This window comes from Mesoplodon mirus, assembly GCF_964341445.2.
Source record: "Mesoplodon mirus genome assembly, chromosome: 2".
Classification (NCBI taxonomy): Eukaryota; Metazoa; Chordata; class Mammalia; order Artiodactyla; family Ziphiidae; genus Mesoplodon; species Mesoplodon mirus.
Genome location: NC_138977.1, coordinates 44,308,498 through 44,325,626, shown reverse-complemented (window position 1 = coordinate 44,325,626; position 17,129 = coordinate 44,308,498). Strand labels below are relative to the sequence as shown.

Sequence of the window (17,129 nt, the reverse complement as noted above, 5' to 3'; positions counted from 1 at the left end):
AAATAAAACATGGCACCCTCGGCGCCCTTCAGGGACAGTGGTTGAGGGGTGCTGGCACGAGGATGGGGGGGTCAAGGAGATATCTTTAGACACCCACAGTTTCAAATATGTGTTCTCCTACAGGTACTGTGCCATGCTTAGGCTTCTAAGACTGTTCTGATTTCAAATAATGTGCCCTTTTATCCCCCAAATATACTTATCTAACCACATGTCCATATTTTTGGTCTGGAAAATGTCATCCTTGTACCTATGGAAAATACCTGAGAAGATTTCCGTAGCATGTCCATCAGTGTCTTTTCAAGGGGATATTTGGTTTGTGTGACCTGCTTGCCTTTCAACCTAACCATTTTGAGTGGGAATTAAAGATGGTGACATATTAGATACAAACTACTATGCATAAAATAAACACCAAGGACCTACTGTATAGCACAGGGAACTATATCCAATATCTCATAACGGTCTATAGTGGAAAATAATATGAAAAATATATCTATATAACTGAACCTCTTTGCTGTATACCTGAAACTCACACAACTATATTTCAATAATAATAATAATAACAATAAAAGACAGTGACATGTTGCATGCTATTTCGGTAGTGAAAGTTAATGTGGTGGTGTTACTTTCTCTGAATAATGCATGTTATTTTTTTCTTCTTAAACCAGTATCTGTGTGAGACCTAATATTTTATGCTTTAATCAGAGGAAGAATGACGAGCCTCCCAGGATGACCTTGCGGCCCCTTGGCGTGCAGCTGAGCTCGGGAGTGGTGATAAGCAATTCTTCTCTGAGCCTGCAGGACCTGGACACTCCAGATAACGAGCTGATTTTTGTATTGACAAAAAAGCCTGGCCATGGTAGGACACAACTGCTATGGGAAGCTTCTTAATTGAGGTGCCGGATGGGTTATTAGAATAAACACATAGATTTCAGCTGATCATTCCTCTGCCTTGCTGGTGTGTAGTCCATTCTTTGCATCAAAGTATAATCAAATTCACAGCTGGCTAATATTCTTTGGGGTCACAGTAGACTCTGGTTGCTCTGAAAGCCTGAATCCTGGGTAATTGGTGTCTCTGAAATTCAATTTCAGCTGTTTTCTTGCTTTCTTATGTAACCTCAGGCAAAACAAGTTTTCAGAAACTGCACATCCTCTTCTCAGAGTAGGCATCATTGCTTGATCATCCTGGGCCACTGCATGCAAGGAACAGCATAGCAGCCTTGAAATTAATCACAAAAGGTGTTCACTTCAGGTTAGAGGCGTGGTAGATATCTTTATGAGCTTGTTCCTTTTGCAAAGAAAGCACTTTTCCTGATTAAACCAGAAGTTTAGAGAACCACCATGGGGCTCTTCTTCGTACTTCTTTTCTAAGTGCCATCCCCCTAGTATTAGCTAAAGCTCTGCAACTTTCTTCTCCCAAGTGGTATCTTAGTCCATCCTAATGGCTATTGGCCTTTTGAAGATGAAACTGTTATTGATGGAGAGCTAGCAGGTGAGGTTGTTGGTCATTGCCTTTTAGCTTGCCTTCAGCCACTTTCACTTTCTTTAATGAAGCACTTTAACTGTCCCTTTGTGGTACACATGACCTTGAAAACAGAAAAATATGCCTCAGCCCAAAGATGCTTAGTGTCTTTCTGAATTTAAAAGGAATTTAAAACATATTCCTCTCTCCCACCCCAGATGCCCCAGGCGGAAGGCAGCAAGTGGAGAGTGCTATTTTCACCTTGCAGAAGGTGAAAATAAGGTTTAGATAATGAAGTGAGTTTGAATTCATGGAGAGAGATTTGATTCCTAAGCCACCATATTGCTATATCCATCTGTGTCTCCTTAAGAGGTTTTTAACCAGGAAAAGCAGAACTCTGTCTTCTTTATTTGGAGATGAAGCCATAGAGCAGCACCCTGTACTTCTATGTAAAATGCTGATTTGTTGGTCATTTATTTATGTGCCACCATGAGCCTCTGAGGGCCTTGGCATTCTACCCAGGCTCAAGCAGTTGACAAAATCAGACAATGTTTTGGTGCCATATATACTCTACCATTGTTTCTTTCTTTCTTTCTTTTTTTCGCTTCCTTCCTCAGGTCATCTGCTCCGGAGGCAAACTGCTTCTGAGCCTCTGGAGAATGGGAGGGTTTTGGTCCAGGGCTCCTCCTTCACCTACCAGGATATCCTGGCCGGGCTGGTTGGGTACATGCCTGGTGGTCCTGGTGTGGCAGTGGATGAGTTCTGGTTCTCCCTCACTGATGGACTCCACACAGACACAGGGAGGATGGAGATATACATAGAACTGCCTACAGGTGATACCCCCCACTTGGCTGTAAACCAAGGCCTCCAGCTGTCAGCAGGTACCACAGGGATGGAAGAGAGTGGCCGTGGTTTCTTCTTTGTTGGTGTACAGTACTTCCTTCCATGTCAGCTCAGCTCTATGGGAGGATCTTGAACTGGGTGTGAAGAATCTGGGGAGACTAGTGTTGGGGAGAACTGTCGTTTGGGGGACACTAAGAGCTGTGAATGACAAATGTGAAACCTCTGAAGTTCTTTGAACCTCTGTCTGTGAATTTGAGAAAAGATTGAGAAGGGCTTATAGTATTCCCAAGGTCCACAAAAATCTTCATCTATCCAACTATTTTAGGCCCAGGTCTCTTAGAACATTGGTACTGCCCAACCAACCCCATGGAAACAAACAACAAAATCTAGCAGGATTTTCAAGATGCTTATTGAAACAAACAAACAAACAAAAAAGGCATGGAGGGGCAATTGGGAAGTCATCATGCCCTAAGAGAGGTTATGTAAATAATTGAGAACCATTAGTTATGGTGTTCTAGGGTCTAATATTCACAATTTTACTTATGGATAAGCAACACTGAAGAACCTGTGACACATGTCAGTCTTGGAACCAGTTTGCAGTAGAGAATTACTTAATTAGAGAGTGGGCTTTTTTCCACAGAGCATCTGTGTCCCACTGGAGTTCCATTTGCTTGTTTATTCTTAGTTTCATATGTATTTTGTAGTGAAAAATATATGGTATAATGGTATTTGAAATTTTGGAGATTCCCAAAGGTCTCAAGTATTAGGTATGGGACTTAACTTTGCCCTACTTACAAGCTAATAAGTTATCCTCTTACTGTTTCATGGATGCTCGTAGAAGACACGAGATTCCTTGGTCAGAGACAAAGTACTTTGTGACAGCACAGAAGGCAGCATTGCCAAGAGCAATTTTGCATCTATTCGCAATGCCCTCCAAGTCCCATGGGGGTGATGCGGAGGGCCCAGATGAATACCTCCGTGTGCAGTGTAATGCATTACAGAAGAGGAACACTGAGCTTGGGGAACTCCCCATGTTTAGTAGCGATAAGCAAGCCTGATCTTTGTCCCTCAGGGTTACTCGCTGAGAATGGCCTGAGTAACGAGTGGTCAGGCCCTGCATTCTTGGCATTACCCAGCAAGAACACGCAGGGACACTCAGGGCCCATGGTGGATTGCCACTCCAAACACTAGGATGTATTACACATGAGTGACTAGGACCTACTTTATCAGAATTTACTATTTTTAATGTGAGAAAATGGCTGGAGAGGAAAGCGAGGGGGAAGACCCTGAGAAGACGTGTTTTCCAGGAGGCAGTGCCTTGTCTCCGTCCCCAATACCTGTGCAAGCCTTCCAGGGCCCAGCGCTCAGGTCTCCCTGCTCTGTAACCCTCACCATATATTCTGTCTTGAGGAACAATGATTCTGACTATCCAGCCTGAGAGGGCAACAGATATGTCTGTGAGTTTATGTAAAGCTGTTTTTTTATGATTTGGTGATCCTTAAGTAAATAAATTAGGTCCAAGCAGGTTTCATCATAGGTCTGGGAATCCTTTATATCACAGAACTAGGAGTTATTACATAGATCTAGACACTAACTGAAAGGTCACAGGTGTAGGGTGAGCACAGGTAGAGAGTGACAGTGGATCAGAAGAGAAAAGGGGCTCAGATCTAAACTCAAGGAGTGATTAGCAAATTGGGAAGTTGGAACTATTCACTTATGGAAATTAAACTTTATTCAGCTGGAAACAGAAGAGCAGGCAGCTGATACTTCTTTAGACCAGGGAGTGTGTGTTAATTTAGTCTCCAGTCTCCTAAAATCATTTGACATCTTATTCAAAAGCAATGATGGGGAATGACCTAATCTATCCCATTCTTTTCCAGGGTCCGTAGCACCCATCACAGAACAGCACTTGAAAGTGACAGATACTGACTCAGATGACCATCAGGTGATGTACATCTTGAAGGAAGATCCTGGTACAGGGCGCCTGCAGTTGGTAAAGCATGACAGCCTGGAGCAAATCTCCGTTAAAGGCCCCATCCAAAGTTTCACCCAGGCTGATATCAGCCAAGGTCAGCTGCTTCTCTTTTGCCAGCCCACGCTTCCAGAAACTCCACCCCCAGTAGTCAAATGAGAGTTAAGTGCCTTGTAGCCTATGGCAGCAAACTGAGCACTTCTGTTTTGAATTAAGAGCTGAGTTATAGCTTCATTTATTCTTTCTTGTTTCCTCAATTTTTTTGGTTTTGCAAAAAACTCTCCTTCTTGGCTAAAATGTGTTCATGCTTTGACATAGCATTGATGAAATTGGAGGCTATTATAGATGAAAAAATCATTTTGACTTGCTATGATGCTAAAACTGTGTGTGAGAGAGAGAGGAAAAAGAAGTGAGTTGGGATGGATTAAGGTGAAAAGTATGCCTGCCTTAGGTGAACAATTTATATCTCTTTCCAGCTCCCCAAAGAGCACAAGTTAATGAACTAAGCAAAATGGAAGGGCATAAATTGGAGCTGCCTGAGGGAGATTACATAGCTCATCCCTCCTCCAGGAAATGCTGATGTAATGTAAAAGCATAAATGTTAAATGCTACATAGTTACTGTACAGTGCTTTCAGGGGTAAAAAAGGAAAGAAAGTTACATATGTGGGAGGAAAGTAATCCAACGTCATGTAATGATGTGCAGTTCCATTTAGAGGTGGAAATGTGTCCCCCTAGGAGCAGAAGGTCCCGTCTGCACTAACGCCCAAAATTGATAGCAGCCAAAATCTCATTAGACATGTTTAGTGAAGGGAATGGAATAAGTCCTTAATTTTTCCATGCCTCAGTGTCCCTTTTTAGAATATGAGAGCAGGCACCTCTTCCTAGATGTTTGGCTATCTTTTCATTGCTAGGTACTTATAAGTGATGCTGTGGGTTAACAAAAATGTAATATATTGCATTTTCCCCTTTGGATCCATTTGACTTCTAGGTAGAGTTTATTTATTTTGTTCATCTATTTCTTTGTTCGTTGGTTATATCTGTTGTCTTTCCTAAAATGAATTAAGGCTGTACTGGGAAATGGGAGTGACAGCTTCTGGGAGAATGTGGGCTGCAGCTCTCTGTCCTCTTGCCCTGTGACATGGATATTTAACAGGGTCACACCAATGATGTGGGTCCGGTCAGTGCACATTTTCCACGTGGGCAGTTTTGCTGATCTAGTTATTCATGAGACTTCTTTAGAGTCTTCCACAGACGCCAAACCTCAACTGTAAGCAATGCTACTTGCTACTTAGGATGATTTTATCATGATGGAGTCGCTGATGATGAGGAAGTTGCTAGTGGGAGATGAAAGGGAGGAAATGAAAATATTAGATTAAAATGTCAAAAGCAATGTCTAAGTGAGAAGGGGTTAATTGATTCACTGGTGTGAATACCAACTGAATTCTCACCTGACATTTCAGAAATAAGGGCAGAAAACACTAATAGCAAATTTTGATTTTCTTGTCCTTGTTACAGGCCATGTAGAATACAGTCATGGAAAAGGAGAATCTGGCGGGAGCTTTGCTTTTAAATTTGATGTGGTTGATGGAGAAGGCAACAAATTGATTGGCCAGTCATTTTCCATCAGTGTTTTGGGTAAGGCAGCACTGGGTTTCTAAAAGTCCTCCAGCAGTTCTGAGGTCGTATGGTGCACACTGTGCTCACCTTGAGGCTTGAGCCTTTCCTTTATGTGCTCATGTGGAAATCTGGAATCATATCCTGTCTGTTGTGTGAAGCTGTGGCTCCTTGATATGCTCTCTGAGGGACAGGCCTGGAGACTATTCTGATCTTACCCCTGGATACCAGGCCCAGAATTGAAGAAAGAAGGCTAAAAATGATCCCATTTCAAATCACTCTTTCTGATATTTTCAGAAGACAAATCCCCACCAGTCATCACCACCAATAAAGGGCTGGTCTTGGATGAAAACTCGGTGAAGAAAATCACCACTCTGCAGCTCTCTGCCACTGACCACGAGACGGAGCCTGCAGAACTGATCTACAGAATCACCAGAGAGCCCCAGCTGGGCCACCTGGAACACACAGCATCACCAGGTAAGCCCATCATCTCTGACTTCATCAAACCAAAAGCTGGGATTTAGGAAGCGCTGGGGGCAGCCACACTATGTGTACACATTCACCTTGAATCTGCCTTTGTTAGTATTTATTTTTGGCATCACTAGTTCTGACCATTATATACTGCCTTGTATTATACTTAGAACAAAGTATGCTCAATAATTACTTACTGGAAGTTGAATTAAAAATTACAATTTGATATAAACAGTCTTGGCTCCATAACTAGAATTCAAGAAATAGCAAGTGAGGGCTTCCCTGGTGGCGCAGTGGTAGAGAGTCCGCCTGCCGATGCAGGGGACACAGGTTCGTGCCCCGGTCTGGGAAGAACCCGCATGCCGCAGAGCGGCTGAGCCTGTGAGCCATAAAAAAAAAAAAAAGGAAAAAAACAAATAGCAAGTGAGCATGCATGTTGAGTAAGACCTTGGTTTAGCTGCTACAGAGGAAAAAAAATAAGATAAATAAAATATAGCCACAACCTTTAGAGTCCTCTATTGGATAAGATAAGGAACCTCTGCATATAATCATACATAAGGGAAGAAGATAGCAGGTATTTTAAGAACTGTATAAACCTGCTATCATAGGAGTTCAAAAGTGAAAGAGGCTACATCGGGTGTGAAGGTGCAAAAAGGTGGCATTTAATAGTGCACTTGAAAGATAGAATTTGGGCTGACAGAAATTGTGTTATTTCCAGAGATAGGAAGAGCATGTGGGCACATTCCAAAAATTATGAGAGGGCCAGTTTTGCTAAAGCATATATTCTGAAAATAGTAGTTGATTGGGCTCATGGGTAGACTGAGATTTTTATGGAGGGTCTTCAGAGTGGCGATCAGTAATCCCTATTTAATTCAATAGGCAATAGGGAGCCACTGCAGAATTATGAACAGGGAGGGGAAGGGAAATTCATCTAGGGTCCAAAAGGATGAACTGAAAGAAAAAGGAGGCAGTGCCATTGGGTAGGAAGTTTCTCATTTGGCCAGATGCAAGCTAGTGAGGCTTCATGTGGAGGGGCAGCAGTGGGACTAGTAAAATGAGAATAATATAAGAGATTATTCCTGGTACCTCGTAAGTATCCAGTAAACAGTAGATGGTGGAAGGAAGGAAGGAAGCAGTTAATTTCAGGAGGAGAACCTATAGAACTTGGCAGCTTGAATGGATGTGAGGGATAAGAGATATTTGCTGAATAAACAACCTAAAGGTAGAATTGTCTTTATTTGGTCCATCGTAGAAGAAGTGTCAGCTTGCAGGAAATTTAGATCATTGTTTTCTTTGGATTTCAGGTTACAGATTCTTCATTCATTCAACCACAGAAATAGCAAAACAGAGAAAGTACTTGCCCTGATGCTGGGAATCAGATAGTAAGCAAACAAGCAAGCAAATATATCATATGTCAATGGTGATGAGTTAGGGGGTGAAATGAGGGCGTTCTTGGGGTGCAGGGAGCAAGGAGGTGAGGGAAGACCTCCGTAACAATAAGATGACATATGAGCAGACATCTGAAGAAAGTGAGGGAGCCAGCCATGCCGACATGTAAGGGATAGAGCATTCCAGACAGGGGATTGGTGAGTGTCAACATCCTGAGTGGGATCAGCCAGGCCTATCACATTACAGATGCAGCAAGGAGACCAGTATGGCTGGGGCAGAGTGAATTGGGGGGAGAGTGGAGATGCATGGAGGACCACACTGGAGGGGGAGCCAGTGGGGGTGAACGTGTCTGGGTCCAGCGTGATGGTGGAGGAGGGAGTTATGTGTATGGTGGGAGGGCATGGGGAAGGATGGACAGATTGGCCAAAATCCCTAATGCAAATTAAAGCCAGTGCCCTCCCCTTTCGTCCCAGAGTTCCTGGGGGCAGTATGCAGATCAACACTCCCAAGACCTTGGCTGCATGAGATACCTGATAAATCATTCATGAGCTAGTTGCTTCTGCCAGAATTCTGTCAGGTTGCTGATTATATCTCTCCAAAGATGAAAGGGCAGACTCTTGGCTGTTGTGTTGGGCAACTGCATTGACACTGCACAGAGCTCCAAAAGGCTTGGAGCTTCACGCAGGGCACTGCCAGCTGCTGGTACGTCCCAGCCCTGGCTCTTCTCTGACGCCCAGGCTGTGTTAAGTCCTGTGTGAGGCTGCCCCAGATTCGCTTTTTCTGTTTTTGCAGTCTCAGCCTTCACTGGACTTAAATCCTGGGTGCCAAGACCAGGCCAGCACTGCTCAGGGTACCACCCATAGGGGATCACACTTCTCCCTCCTCTTGGGAAAGCAGCCTCCCGGAACAGAGGGAGGGGCGCTTCCTTCACCTGCCCTTTCCCACCAGGCTTGACTTCCTAATCCATGTTCTCTCCCGCCCCCACCATTTCTTCTCAATCCTCCTGTTTCTAGAGATTCTAAGTAGACCAGATAGGAAGATCTTGACTCTTGGGGGCCCCTCTCCATCTCTAATGGAGCAGGGCTTCCCTGCCCCTCCCACACTATCAGCTCCACAGTCCTGTCTATAGCATTTAGTCAGCATTCTCTCCTTCCCTGTCTCTCCTAAGTGGAACTGTATTCATGAATTCAATTCTTTTTAAATGTCAAAGCTCTCCCTTCAGAGGAAGTCCATGCTGATTATGGATCACCCTTTCTGAAGGCAGCTGGCTACAGCTTGGAGAAAAGCACCTCACCCCGTTTGTCTCCATGGGTGAGGATGGGTCTACTAGGAGCTGAGGCTGGGCTGGAGCCTGTTTCCAAGAAGAGCAGAACAGCTTCTAGACCAGTGTCTCCAGTGCAAGCACTGAGATACTTGGGGACTGGATGCCTCTGGGAATTATCATTTGCCACCAGTGCTTGCAGACATCCTCTTGATGGTTAACTATGAAGTGCACTTAGCCTTATGCCACCCCTATTAGTCAGCTGATTGTGATTGTTCTCTTTAGATAGCAAAGGTGTGACGGTCCTCTTTTCTCCCCTCAAGGGAGCCATGTGTCCGTGGGAACCATACAGAAGACAGACATGAACCTCCTCCCACTGAGGAAAGCCACATGAGGCTCTAGTCCCTGTGTGGGCTCTTTGCAAGGTTGAGGGCCCACGCCCTCATGTCAGTGACCCTAAGGAACCTCTTATTCTTTGGAAATTAGAGTAAGGAGTTATATTATCAGGATAGAAGCTAAGCTGCTTGAACAAAGAGACTGCAAAATACAGTACCTTTCACAAGAACTTTATTTTTTCTCACAGCAAAATCCACAGGCAGGTGGCCCAGAATATACTGTCATCATCCCCCAACCAGCAGCCAGGGAGGAAAGACCAGGGGTGCCCACACCCAGTTCTTTTCCAGGAGTATTACTGGAAGAACCCATATCCTTTTTTTTTTTTTAAGTCATCATTTTTTTTTAACATCTTTATTGGAGTATAATTGCTTTACAATGGTGTGTTAGTTTCTGCTGCATACCAAAGTGAGTCAGCTATATATATACATATATCCCCATATCACTTCCCTCTTGCGTATCCCTCCCACCCTCCCTAGCACACCACTCTAGGTGCTCACAAAGCGCCCAGCTGACCTCCCCTTGCGATGCAACTGCTTCCCAGTAGCTTTCTATTTTACATCTGGTAGTGTATATATGTCAATGCCACTCTCTTACTTTGTCCTGGTTACCCTTCCCCCTCCCAGTGTCCTCAAGTCCATTCTCTACGTCTGTGTCTTTACTCTTCTCCTGCCCCTAGGTTCTTCAGAACCTTTTTTTTTTTTAGATTCTATATATATGTACTAGCATAAAATATTTGTTTTTCTCTTTCTGACTTACTTCACTCTGTATAACAGACTCTACGTCCATCCACCTCACTACAAATAACTCAATTTCATTTCGTTTTATGGCTGGGTAATATTCCATTGTATATATGTACCACATCTTCTTTATCTATTCATCTGTTGATGGACACTTAGGTTGCTTCCTGGCTATTGTAAATAGTGCTGCAGTGAACATTGTGGTGCATGACTCTTTTTGAATTGTGGTTTTCTCAGGGTATATGCCCAATACGGGGATTGCTGGGTCATATGGTAGTTCTATTTTTAGTTTTTTAAGGAACCTCCATACTGTTCTCCATAGTGGCGGTATCAATTTACCTTCCCACCAACAGTGCAAGAGGGTTCCCTTTTCTCCACACCCTCTCCATCATTGTTTGTAGTCTTTTTGATGATGGCCATTCTGACCAGTGTGAGGTGATACCTCATTATAGTTTTGATTTGCATTTCTCTAATGATTAATGATGTTGAGCATCCTTTCATGTGTTTGTTGGCAATCTGTATAGCTTCTTTGGAGAAATGTCTATTTAGCTCTTCTGCCCATTTTTGGATTAGGTTGATTATTTTTTGCATATTGAGCTACATGAGATGCTTGTATATTTTGAAGATTAATCCTTTGTCAGTTGCTTCATCTACAAATATTTTCTCCCATTCTGAGGGTTGTCTTTCGTCTTCTTTATGGTTTCCTTTGTTGTGCAAAAGCTTTTAAGTTTCATTAGGTCCCATTTATTATTTTTTGTTTTTATTTCCATTTCTCTAGGAGGTGGCTCAAAAAGGGTCTGGCTGTGATTTATGTCATATAGTGTTCTGCCTATGTTTTCCTCTAAGAGTTTTATAATGTCTGGCCTTACATTTAGGTCTATAATCCTTTTGTATACAGTGTTAAGGAGTGTTCTAATTTCATTCTTTTACATGTAGTTGTCCAGTTTTGCCAGCACCACTTATTGAAGAGGCTGTCTTTTCTCTTTTGTATATTCTTGCCTCCTTTATCAAAGATAAGGTGACCATATGTGTGGGAGTTTATCTCTGGGCTTTCTATCCTGTTCCATTGATCTATACTCTGTCTTTGTGCCATACCATACTAGCTTGATTATTGTAGCTTTGTAGTATAGTCTGAAGTCCAGGAGCCTGATTCCTCCAGGTCTGTTTTTCTTTCTAAAGATTGCTTTGGCTATTCGGGGTCTTTTGTGTTTCCATACAAATTGTGAATTTTTTTGTTCTAGTTCTGTGAAAAATGCCATTGGTAGTTTGACAGGGATTTCATTGAATCTGTACATTGCTTTGGGTAGTAGAGTCATTTTCACTATGTTGATTCTTCCAATCCAAGAACATGGTATATCTCTCCATCTGTTTGTATCATCTTTAATTTCTTTCATCAGTGTCTTATAGTTTTCTTCATACAGGTCTTTTGTCTCCTTAAGTAGGTTTATTCCTAGGTATTTTATTCTTTTTGTTACAATGGTAAATGGGAGTGTTTCCTTAATTTCTCTTTCAGATTTCTCATCATTAGTGTACAGGAATGCAAGAGATTTCTGTGCATTAATTTTGTATCCTGCTACTTAACCAAATTCATTGATTAGCTCTAGTTGTTTTCTGGTAGCATCTTTAGGATTCTCTATGTATAGTATCATGTCATCTGCAAACAGTGACAGTTTTACTTCTTCTTTTCCGATTTGGATTCCTTTTATTTCTTTTTCTTCTCTGACTGCTGTGGCTAAAACTTCGAAAACTGTATTGAATAATAGTGGTGAGAGTGGGCAACCTTGTCTTGTTCCTGATCTTAGAGGAAATGGTTTCAGTTTTTCACCATTGAGAACGATGTTGGTTGTGGGTTTGTCATATATGGCCTTTATTATGTTGAGGTAAATTCCCTCTATGCCTACTTTCTGCAGGGTTTTTATCATAAATGGATGTTGAATTTTGTCGAAAGATTTTTCTGCATCTATTGAGATAATCATACGGTTTTTCTCCTTCAGCTTGTTACTATGGTTTATCACATTGATTGATTTGCATATATTGAAGAATCCTTGCATTCCTGGGATAAACCCCACTTGATCATGGTGTATGATCCTTTTAATGTGCTGTTGTATTCCGTTTGCTAGTATTTTGTTGAGGATTTTTGCATCTATGTTCATCAGTGATATTGGCCTATAGTTTTTTTTTTTTTTGTGGCATCTTGTCTGGTTTTGGTATCAGCATGGTGGTGGCCTCATAGAATGAGTTTGGGAGTGTTCCTCCCTCTGCTATATTTTGGAAGAGTTTGAAAAGGATAGGTGTTAGCTCTTCTCTAAATGTTTGATAAAATTCGCCTGTGAAGCCATCTGGTCCTGGGCTTTTGTTTGTTGGAAGATTTTTAATCACAGTCTCAATTTCAGTGCTTGTGATTGGTCTGTTCATATTTTCTATTTCTTCTTGGTTCAGTCTCAGAAGGTTGTGCTTTTCTAAGAATTTGTCCATTTCTTCCAGGTTGTCCATTTTATTGGCATATAGTTGCTTGTAGTAATCTCTCTTGATCCTTTGTATTTCTGCAGTGTCAGTTGTTACTTTGCCTTTTTCATTTCTAATTCTGTTGATTTGAGTCCTCTCCCTTTTTTCTTGATGAGTCTGGCTAATGGTTTATCAATTTTGTTTATCTTCTCAAAGGACCAGCTTTTAGTTTTATTGATCTTTGCTATAATTTCCTTCATTTCTTTTTCATTTATTTCTGATCTGATCTTTATGATTTATTTTCTTCTGCTAATTTTGGGGTTTTTTTTTCTTCTTCTATAGTTGCTTTAGGTGTAAGGTTAGGTTGTTTCTTTGAGATTTTTCTTGTTTCTTGAGGTAGGATGGTATTGCTATAAACTTCCCTCTTAGAACTGCTTTTGCTGCATCCCATAGGTTTTGGGTCATCGTGTTTTCACTGTCATTTTTTTCTAGGTATTTTTTTATTTCCTCTTTGTTTTTTTCAGTGATCTCTTGGTTATTTAGTAGTGTATTGTTTAGCATCCATGTGTTTGTATCTTTTACAGTTTCTTTCCTGTAATTGATATCTAGTCTTATAGCATTGTGGTTGGAAAAGATACTTGCTATGATTTCAATTTTCTTAAATTTACCAAAGCTTGATTTGTGACCCAAGATATGATCTGTCCTGTAGAATGTTCCATGAGCACTTGAGAAGAAAGTGTAATCTGCTGTTTTTGGATGGAATGTCCTATAAATATCAATTAAGTCCATCTTGTCTAATGTGTCATTTGAAGCTTGTGTTTCCTTATTTATTTTCATTGTGGATGGTCTGTCCATTGGTGAAGTGGGGTGTTAAAGTCCCCCACTATTACTGTGTTACTGTCATTTTCCCCTTCTATGGCTGTTAGCATTTGCTTTTTGTATTGAGGTGCTCCTATGTTGAGTGCATAAATATTTACAATGGTTTATCTTCTTCTTGGATTGATCACTTGATCATTATGTATTGTCCTTCTTTGTGGCTTGTAATAATCCTTATTTTAAAGTCTATTTTGTCTGATATGAGAATTGCTACTCCAGCTTTCTTTTGATTCCATTTGCATGGAATACCTTTTCCATCCCCTCACTTTCAGTCTGTATGTGTCCCTAGGTCTGAAGTGGGTCTGTTGTAGACAGCGTATATACAGGTCTTGTTTTTGTATCCAGTCTGCCAGTCTATGTCTTTTGGTTGGAGCATTTAATCTATTTACATTTAAGGTAATTATCAATATGTATGTTCCTATTACCAGTTTCTTAATTGTTTGGGTTTGTTATTGTAGGTCCTTCCTTCTCTTGTATTTCCTGCCTAGAGAAGTTCCTTTAGCATTTGTTGTAAAGCTGGTTTGGTGGTGCTGAATTCTTTTAGCTTTTGCTTGTCTGTAAAGGTTTTAATTTCTCCATCGAATGTGAATGAGATCCTTGCTGGGAAGAGTAATTTTGGTTGTAGGTATTTCCCTTTTATCAGTTTAAATATGTCCTACAACACCATTCTGGGTTGCAGCATTTCTGCTGAAAGATCAGCTGTTAACCTGATGGGGATTCCCTTATATGTTATTTGTTGCTTTTCCCTTGCTGTTTGTAATATTTTTTCTTTGTATTTAATTTTTGATAGTTTGATTAATATTTGTCGTGGATTTCTCCAAAGAAGATATACAGATTACCAACAAACACATGAAAGAATGCTCAACATCACTAATCATTAGAGAAATGCAAATCAAAACTACAATGAGGTATCACCTCACACCAGTCAGAATGGCCATCATCTTTAAATCTACAAGTAATAAATGCTGGAGAGGGTGTGGTGAAAAGGGAACCCTCTTACACTGTTGGTGGGAATGTAAATTGATACAGCCACTAGGGAGAACAGAATGGAGGTTCCTTAGTAAACTAAAAATAGAACTACCATACAATCCAGCAATCCCACTACTGAGCATATATCCTGAGAAAACCATCATTCAAAAAGAGTCATGTACCACAATATTCATTGCAGCTCTGTTTACAGTAGCCAGGACATGGAAGCAACCTAAGTATCCATCAACAGATGAATGGGTAAAGAAGATGTGGCACATATATACAATGGAATATTACCCAGCCATAAACAGAAATGAAATTGAGTTATTTGTAGTGAGGTGGATGGACCTAGAGTGTGTCATACAGAGTGAAGTAAGTCAGAAAGAGAAAAACAAATACCATATACTAACACATATATATGGAATCTAAAAAAAAAAAGATGGTTCTGAACAACCTAGGAGCAGGACTGGAATAAAGACGCAGACGTAGAGAATGGACTTGAGGACACAGGGAGGTGGAAGGGTAAGCTGGGATGAAGTGAGAGAGTGGCCTGGACTTATATATACTACCAAATGTAAAATAGATAGCTAGTGGGAAGCAGCCAGATAGCACAGGGAGATCAGCTGGGTGCTTTGTGACCACCTAGAGGGGTGTGCTAGGGAGGGTGGGAGAGATATGCAAGAGGGAGGAGATATGGGGATATATGAATATGTATAGCTGTTTCACTTTGTTATAAAGCAGAAACTAACACACCATTGTAAAGCAATTATACTCCAATAAAGATGTTTAAAAATATATATATGTGTGTCTTGGTGTGTTTCTCCTTGGATTTATCCTATATGGGACTTTCTGTGCTTCCTGGACTTGATTGACTATTTCCTTTCCCATATTAGGGAAGTTTTCATCTATAGTCTCTTCAAATATTTTCTCAGTCCCTTTCGTTTTCTCTTCTTCTTCTGGGACCCCTATATTTCAAATTTTGGTGCATTTAATGTTGTCCCAGACGTCTCTGAGACTGTCCTCAATTTTTTCATTCTTTTTTCTTGATTCTGCTCTGCAGTAGTTATTTCCACTATTTTGTCTTCCAGGCCACTTATCTGTTCTGCTGCCTGAGTTATTCTGCTATTGATTCCTTGTAGAGAATTTTTAATTTCATTTATTGTGTTGTTCATCATTGTTTCTTTCCTCTTTTGTTCTTCTAAGTCTTTGTGAAATGTTCCTTGTATTTTCTCCATTCTATTTCCACGATTTTGGATCATCTTTACTATCATTGCTCTGAATTCTTTTTCAGGTAGACTGTCTACTTCCTCTTCATTTGTTTGTTCTGGTGGGTTTTTATCTTGCTCCTTCATCTGCTGTGTTTTTCTCTGTCTTCTCATTTTACTTACTGTGTTTGGGCTCTCCTTTTCACAGGCTACAGGTTCATCGTTCCTCTTGTTTTTGGTGTCTGCCCCCAGTGGGTAAGGTTGGTTCAGTGGGTTGTGTATGCTTCATGGTGGAAGGGACTGGTGCCTGTGTTCTGGTAGATGAGTCTGGATCTTGTCTTTCTGGTGGGCAGGACCATGTCCAGTGGTGTGTTTTGGTGTGCCTGTGAACTTATTATGATTTTAGGCAGCCTCTCTGCTAATGGCTGGGGTTGTGTTCCTGTCTTGCTAGTTGTTTGGCATGGGATGTCCAGTACTGAATCTTGCTGGTCGTTGAGTGGAGCTGGGTCTTAGTGTTGAGATGGAGTTCTCTGGGAGAGCTCTCTCTGATTGATATTACGAAGGGCCAGGAGGTCTCTGGTGGACCAATATCCTGAACTCGGCTCTCCCACCTCAGAGGCTCACACCTGACATCTGGCCCAAGCACCAAGACCCTGTCAGCCACACAGCTCAGAATAAAAGGGAGAAAAGAAAAGAAAGAAAAATAAATTAAATAAATAAAGTTATTAAAATAAAAAATATATACTATTAAAGTAAAAAAGTAATAAAAAAAGAAGAGAACAACCAAACCAATAAACAAATCTACCAATGATAACAAGCACTAAAAACTATACTAAAAAGAAAATGGACAGACAGAACCCTAGGACAAATGGTAAAAGCAAACCTATACAGATGAAATCACACGAAGAAGTATACACATACACACTCACAAAAAGAGAAAAAGGAAAATATATACATATATATATTAAAAAAGGGGAAGAGAGCAACAAAATCAATAAACAAATCTACCAATGATAATAAGCTCTAAATACTAAACTAAGATAAACATAAAACTAGAAACAAATTAGACACAGAAAGCAAACCCCAAGTCTACAGGTGCTCCCAAAGTCCACCGCCTCAATTTTGGGTTGATTTGTTGTCTATTCGGGTATTCCAAAGATGCAGGGTACATCAAGTTGATTGTGGAGATTTAATCCTCTGCTCCTGAGGCTGCTGGGAGAGATTTCCCTTTCTCTTTTTTGTTCGTTCAGCTCCCGGGGTTCAGCTTTGGATTTGGCCCCTCCTCTGCGTATAGGTTGCCTGAGGGTGTCTGTTCTTCCCTCAGACACGATGGCGAAAAGGAGCGGGTGATTTGGGGGCTCTGGCTCACTTAGGCCAGGGAGAGGGAAGGGTATGGAATGCAGGGAGAGCCTGTGGCAGCAGGGGCCTGCGTGACATTGCAACAGCCAGAGGTGTGCCGTGTGTTCTCCCGGGGAAGTTGTCCCTGGATCA

The 17,129-nt window shown here is 41.3% G+C and overlaps 1 protein-coding gene across 1 annotated transcript in view; it reads left to right on the top strand.

The window, feature by feature from the left end:
• Window positions 1-17,129, top strand: part of FRAS1 (Fraser extracellular matrix complex subunit 1) — a 471,586-nt gene that overhangs the window by 386,777 nt on the left and 67,680 nt on the right. The window contains exons 43-47 of the mRNA XM_082632535.1: window positions 703-856; window positions 2,077-2,340; window positions 4,183-4,371; window positions 5,791-5,910; window positions 6,187-6,366. Coding sequence (XP_082488661.1) covers window positions 703-856; window positions 2,077-2,340; window positions 4,183-4,371; window positions 5,791-5,910; window positions 6,187-6,366 — 907 coding nt within the window. The remainder of the gene's footprint in view (window positions 1-702; window positions 857-2,076; window positions 2,341-4,182; window positions 4,372-5,790; window positions 5,911-6,186; window positions 6,367-17,129) is intronic.